The sequence below is a fragment of the Micropterus dolomieu genome, unplaced genomic scaffold (genome assembly GCF_021292245.1).
Source record: "Micropterus dolomieu isolate WLL.071019.BEF.003 ecotype Adirondacks unplaced genomic scaffold, ASM2129224v1 contig_14255, whole genome shotgun sequence".
Lineage (NCBI taxonomy): Eukaryota > Metazoa > Chordata > Actinopteri > Centrarchiformes > Centrarchidae > Micropterus > Micropterus dolomieu.
In genome coordinates, this window is record NW_025743241.1 from 1 (window position 1) to 6,878 (window position 6,878).

General features: G+C 39.9%; 1 protein-coding gene across 1 annotated transcript; it reads right to left on the reverse strand.

Annotated features, from left to right (window-relative positions):
* Nucleotides 1–3,642: 3,642 nt before the first annotated feature.
* Nucleotides 3,643–6,579, reverse strand: LOC123966803 (V-set domain-containing T-cell activation inhibitor 1-like). The gene is made up of 3 exons (XM_046042921.1): nucleotides 6,510–6,579; nucleotides 4,781–5,113; nucleotides 3,643–4,151 (listed from the first exon to the last, which is right to left on the reverse strand). The coding sequence occupies exons 1-3, from the start codon at nucleotides 6,577–6,579 to the stop codon at nucleotides 4,075–4,077; spliced, it is 480 nt and encodes a 159-aa protein (XP_045898877.1). The 3' UTR covers nucleotides 3,643–4,074.
* Nucleotides 6,580–6,878: the final 299 nt, after the last annotated feature.

Here is a 6,878-nt window from a genome sequence, read left to right on the forward strand (position 1 = left end):
TAACGAAGGAGTGGCTTCACAACAACTCCGTGGCTGTTCTTGAATGGCCCAGCCAGAGCCCTGACTTAAACCCAATTGAGCATCTCTGGAGAGACCTGAAAATGGCTGTCCACCAACGTTTACCATCCAACCTGACAGAACTGGAGAGGATCTGCAAGGAGGAATGGCAGAGGATACCCAAATCCAGATGTGAAAAACTTGTTGCATCTTTCCCAAAACGACTCATGGCTGTATTAGATCAAAAGGGTGCTTCTACTAAATACTGAGCAAAGGGTCTGAATACTTATGACCATGTGATATTTCAGTTTTTCTTTTTTAATAAATTTGCAAAAATTTCTACATTTCTGTTTTTTTCTGTCAAGATGGGGTGCTGAGTGTACATTACTGAGAAATAAAATGAACTTTTTTGATTTTTGGAAAATGGCTGCAATGAAACAAAGAGTGAAAAATTTAAAGGGGTCTGAATACTTTCCGTACCCACTGTACATGCTCCAGTGTGGTAGTAAATTGTTTAAACAGAGTTATTGTCATCACGCAGGTTTGATTTATGTTAGAAACTAATGTGTTGAAACAGAGTTGTATGTTATGTTAAGATTTAATGAAGTGCTGAATATCCAGCAGTATCTCCACTGAAATGTTTCAGATCATCAAACAAATTGACGTCATGAACAGATGTCCGGACATTTTTTGGTAGACAGCAGAATTCATGGTTCCATTTACTTCCAGGCCCTGAATCAGCAAAGCAGCCCCAGACCACCACACCACCATCTTTTACTGTTGGTATGATGTTTTTCTGAAATGCCGTTACTTTTACACCAGATGTAATGCGACACACACCTTCCAAAAAGTTCAACTGTTGTCTCGTCAGTCCAAAAGTCTTGGGGATCATCAAGATGTTTTCTGGCAAAATTGAGACAAGCCTTTATGTTCTTTTTGCTGAGCAGTGGTTTTCGTCTTGGAACTGCCCTCCAGCCCATTTTTGCCCTGTCTCTTTCTTACGGTGGAGCCATGAACACTAACCAACTGAGGCAGGTGAAGCCTGCAGTTCTTTGGATGCAGCTCTTGGATGAGTTGTCGCTGCGGTCTTGGGGTAATTTTGGTCTTTCACCACTGTTCCATGTTTTCGACATTTGTGGATAACGGCTCTCAGTGTTGTTTGTTGAAGTCCCAAATCTTTAGGAATGGCTTTAAATATTTATTTGAATTTATTTGCATCGCATGATGATGTCTAGCTTTTGAGGAGCTTTTGGTCTACTTCACTTTGTCAGGCAGGTCCTATTTAAGTGATTTCTTGATTGAGAACAGGTGTGGGAGTAATCAGGTCTGGGTGTGGCTAGAGGAATTGAACTCAGCTTGAGAGTGATAAACCAAAGTTGATCTATGTTTTAACATAAAGCTGGAAAGCAAAGATCGAGATCAGAGCTTCACTACCTTCGGTCAGTGGCTTTGGGTACTTACTGAAAGAACAAGATATAAGCAGCTGGAAAACCCGAGGTAGACCCTGAACACTGAGAGATTACATATCTCATCATAGGTGTCATCTACAGAGGGGACTCTGGGGACCAATTATGTTGAAGCATAATTAGTTAAAATGTTCCGAAAAATAGCTTGCAATGAGAAATGTTAACTAACAAATGAAAATGCTTTGAGAAAGTTTTATTTGCACAATAAGAAAACACGCAACGCAATTTAAATATAAAAAATAGAAATGTGCATGTCCAAAAAAAGTAACTTAAGCTAAAAAAACAAGCTACTAATTTCCACATTATATTACATATTCATATTTTGAATTGTCACCTGCCACCTGGATTGTGTTGCCCCCAATCATATTTCAGCACTGAATATTTCTTCAAAATAATGTTCTTGTGTCTTGTTTTCATGACCCAAATATTGTGGTCATGTCTCGTGAGTTAAGTGTATTGTACATCCATAATCTAAGCCAAATGGTCCCCACCATTTTTCAACACAAAGTGAGGACCTTTTTTCTCATATAGGGTGGGAATACTTTGGGTTTCCCAGGAGAAGCTGGAAGATGTAACATTCAATTTCAACTTGATGCTCTTTCAGCATAAAGGCATACATCTGTTCCAGGAGGACTGTTGTTAGTTGAAACCATTAACACCAGAGTTTGGGTAGGTCATGTTGCAGCAGAAGTCCAGATAGTATATGTTAAACAGGACTCACACTGATAATTAAACATTAGATATGAACCACATTTTTTCATAGTTACTGACTCCTGCAGGACATCTGTGTCACTGCAACAACCAAAACAGAAGTAAGACAAACACAGGTAGTTTGATCTAAAGTGAAATCTTCATCACACTGAAATTTACAGAGTGGAGAGAAACTCCACTGAGGAACTTTACATCTTTGTTTCTAATGAATCTGTCTCTTAGTGATCTCAGATCAGCCCTTCTTACTCCTTCATGTTAAAACTGCAGCGCTGTCATTTCCTGCATGTGATTAAACACTTTGTGTAGGGCCCCATGTCTCCTGATCATCTCTTGAGAGAAGAATCAAAACCAGATGACCTTCGACAGAGTCACTACACTCACCTACAGAGAGGAAGGAAGAGAGTTTAACTGGACTGACGGAGTGGTGGAGCAATGGGACAGACATACACTCACCTAAAGGATTATTAGGAACACCATACTAATACTGTGAGCCCCTTTCGCCTTCAGAACTGCCTTAATTCTACGTGGCATTGATTCAACAAGGTGCTGAAAGCATTCTTTAGAAATGTTGGCCCATATTGATGGATAGCATCCTGCAGTTGATGGAGATTTGTGGGATGCACATCCAGGGCACGAAGGACCTGTTCCACCACATCCCAAAGATGCTCTATTGGGTTGAGATCTGGTGACTGTGGGGGCCATTTTAGCACAGTGAACTCATTGTCATGTTCAAGAAACCAATTTGAAATGATTGGATCTTTGTGACATGGTGCATTATCCTGCTGGAAGTAGCCATCAGAGGATGGGTACATGGTGGCCATAAAGGGATGGACATGGTCAGAAACAAATTCTGACTCTACCATCTCAATGTCTCAACAGAATTCGAGACTCATCAGACCAGGCAACATTTTTCCAGTCTTCAACTGTCCAATTTTGGTGAGCTCTTGCAAATTGTTGCCTCTTTTTCCTATTTGTAGTGGAGATGAGTGGTACCCGGTGGGGTCTTCTGCTGTTGTAGCCCATCCGCCTCAAGGTCGTGCGTGTTGTGGCTTCACAAATGCTTTGCCGCATACCTCGGTTGTAACGAGTGGTTATTTCAGTCAAAGTTGCTCTTCTATCAGCTTGAATCAGTCGGCCCATTCTCCTCTGACCTCTAGCATCAACGAGGCATTTTCGCCCACAGGACTGCCGCGTACTGGATGTTTTTCCCTTTTCACACCATTCTTTGTAAACCCTAGAAATGGTTGTGCGTGAAAATCCCAGTAACTGAGCAGATTGTGAAATACTCAGACCGGCCCGTCTGGCACCAACAACCATGCCACGCTCAAAATTGCTTAAATCCCCTTTCTTTCCCATTCTGACATTCAGTTTGGAGTTCAGGAGATTGTCTTGACCAGGACCACACCCCTAAATGCATTGAAGCAACTGCCATGTGATTGGTTGATTAGATAATTGCATTAATGAGAAATTGAACAGGTGTTCCTAATAATCCTTTAGGTGAGTGTATATTCTTCATAGGGCTGTAACAGATTTGGAACAGAGACCGAAATCGCGACACAAAAGTCCACGGTTTCATGTTGTGGATCTGAGAGACAGAACCGTTACACAGCCGCTCTGCGGACTGTTGAGCTCTCATTAAGACAGTGAAATTGTGCCGGCGGCGGCCAGTGGAGGGTGGGCTCTGTAGCGGTGTAGGTTGTAGGCTAATTGTATTAACAGTAGGTTATTGTAGGTAACTGTGGCTCAAAAATCGAGGTCTGAACCAAACCGTGGATTTGGTGTATCGTTACACCCCTAATACATTGTTTGAAAAAAACTCAGAAGTGGTTAGAGCATCCAGCAGCAGCAAAGCTGTTAGTCACCTGAGATCAGACGCAGAGCAGTAAGAAGAAGCAGAGGCTCAGTTCTGACACGATGTGGAGACAAAGAAGATCTTGCAGGCAGGAGACAGGACAACTTCCATGTCACTGATTATAGCTGCGTATACAGAAAGAAAAGATCTAGTACAAGTAAAAGGAGGAAGAGCAGACAGAGGAGGATGAGGTGAAGAGGATGATGTCAGGTAAGTGTTACTGATACCAAGAGCATCACAGACTGAATCTACATGGAAGTGGGTAAGTCTTGATTTTGTCTGACCTTACGGGCCTCAAACTTCACCACAGTGTTGAATTAAAAACTGAGTTGCATCATTAATGTGAGTGACATCATAGCTTCAAACAGGTACTGAAACATGATGACCTCGTCAGGTCTCAGTTAATTTGTCCATACCTGTCTGAGATACATGAGGTGCTGCTTTCAAACAAAGCTTGAAGTTAGAAATCATTCTAATAAACATACAGCAGGTGTTCATATATTTTAACAAGTTCAGATTTTCATTGTAAAATAAAAATGATTTAACATTGCCAGTTTAACTACTGTATGTGATTCTTACACATTAAATAACAGATATGTAATTAGTTCCTCGTTGTTGGTGGTTTAAACAGAAGACTGAACAGACAAGGAAGAACAGCTGGAGTGAAACCAAACCTGCGACAGGCAGGCAAACCCACAGCTGGAGGTCTTGATGAACAATATTTATAGATTAACTGTTTAATGAAAACACTCACCAACAAGTAGCTCAATGTTGAATATCTGTCTTGGCTGAAGATGTGGAAAAATACAGGTGTAGTCTCCTCTGTCGGTCACCTTCGTATTTCTGATGATGATGGAGGCGTTTCCGTACTTCAGCTCATCTTGAAAATGTGAGACGCGACCTTTGAACTGCTCATCTTGTCCTATACGCCCGTTGTTGTAATGAATGCCTCCGTCATAAAAGAAAACCTCCTTCTGACCATCTTTCTTCCAGTCAAAGAGTTCTGACTCAGCGTTCTCCTTGTTGCTGAGGGAACAGGGTAAAATGGCGTCACTCCCTTCTTCCACAACCACTCTGTCACCCGACCCTGAAAGAAGAAGATTATTTTAGTCATTCTGTTCCAACAGGTAGCTTAGAGAAAACAAAATGCACATGGACTCTGTTTTTTCTACTAAAAATACAACTGCAAGACAACAAAAAAAATAAAAAATCAAACAACCTTCTTTTCAACAAAGTTCAGTTCAAGTCATCAATTCAAACACAGATACCAGATTTAGCTACTTATTTAATATAATAATAAATTAAGACATACTGAGATCATAGTTTTTCTCCAATGCTTTGAAGCTCTGTTAGAATCAAAAGCCTGGTTTTAAGAATAGGTAACAAACACCAAAACTACAAAGTGTTCTCTAAACTCTTCAATCAACAAAATCCCAGACTGTGTCTAAAAAGAAAATACTAATGAAAAGGTTCAAAAGGGTTCACACACCCAAATCAATAAGAATATTCCTTACACATGAAATATAACTTTGAATAAACAAAACTGAAAATGAAACTATTGATATAATATTGTCTGTTTGCTGCTCCGTATGCTTCCATTTTATTAACATCAGGTCACAGATTTTCATCCTCATCGAGTTCAGAGAGAGTAATTTTTGGATACTGTTTTCCCCCATCAGAGTCAGAAATAATAAATGCCTTAGATCAGCCCTTTTTTTTAAAACTATTTGGTGTAGTCAGAAGTTATGTCAAACTGCAATATTATGCTATTTTGGCTCAAATGTTGAGTGTCTATGGAATCAAATAATAATGATGATCCCATAGGCATCCGGGAATTGAGTAGAACTTATCTAGTAAAGTAAAGATGTGGTGGGGGGGCGCAGTTTCTCAAATATTGTCTGAGGGGAGGCCCGCAGTCAGACTTGGAAAACCCCTGCCCTATCACCCTGGAGACAGCTGTCGAAGTGTCTCCAAGCCTTGACAAACTAGATCAGTGGTCGGCAATTTGCGGCCAGCCAGCAATAATATCTGGCCCGCGGCCAGATTGCTTTGATGGAAGAAAAATAAAAAATAAATTGATATCGGCTGGTGCTAAAATAGATCTCAGTCACAACAGCAACAGTTACTCACATACCCACTTCCTCTTAAGTGATTGTGCCTCTAAATAAAAGCGCAAGAACGTCTTTTGCAGCAATATGCTTCATGTCGAGTTTATAAAGAGCTTTTACTTTGAAGAGTTCTGAAGGACAATTCAAAAGAGTTTCTGGGCTGCTTGACACACCTCTGAAAAAGTCAGTAGAGGTGGATGTTTACTTTTTTGTCAAATGGGATTTTGAACTTTTACTGCCAAAAGCAAGTAAAAACAAAGAGATCATTAATTTATTATTATATTTGAAATATATTTATACTCAATGATGATGGTTTATATTATGTATAATATAATTTGATATTAGTTTATAATTATTTTTTTGGAATGGTCCTACCTTTTCCCCCCCTATAAGGTGCCCATGCCCATACCACAGGACAAGGTTTGCAGTCAGAGGTCACCGCCATGACCGCTCAAAACAGACCCACACAATGTTGATACACAACCAGACACTATCATAAGATACAGTCAGCATTATCATATCCAATTCCTAATTCTTATAATTTAGAGTTTTAATTTCTTTTTAACAAATAGCCCATCTCTCTCTCTCTCTTTTTTTTTTAGCTAGCTCACAACGATGTTTATCGGGTTTTTTTGTTTTTTTCACCAAAAAACTTTATTCAAAATTAGGATATACAGCAGGAAAACAACATCTTCTGTACATCGATAGTCTATGAACATATCACAAAAAGGCCAGGGAGGTCAA

Coding starts and splice junctions, on each gene's coding strand:
- LOC123966803 (XM_046042921.1), bottom strand. CDS start 6,579: ATGGCGGTGACCTCTGACTGCAAACCTTGTCCTGTGGTATGGGCATGG. Junction 5,114..6,509: donor ACCTTATAGGGGGGGAAAAG/GTAGGACCATTC, acceptor TTCTTCTTTCAG/GGTCGGGTGACAGAGTGGTT. Junction 4,152..4,780: donor CAACATTGAGCTACTTGTTG/GTGAGTGTTTTC, acceptor CTGTATACGCAG/CTATAATCAGTGACATGGAA.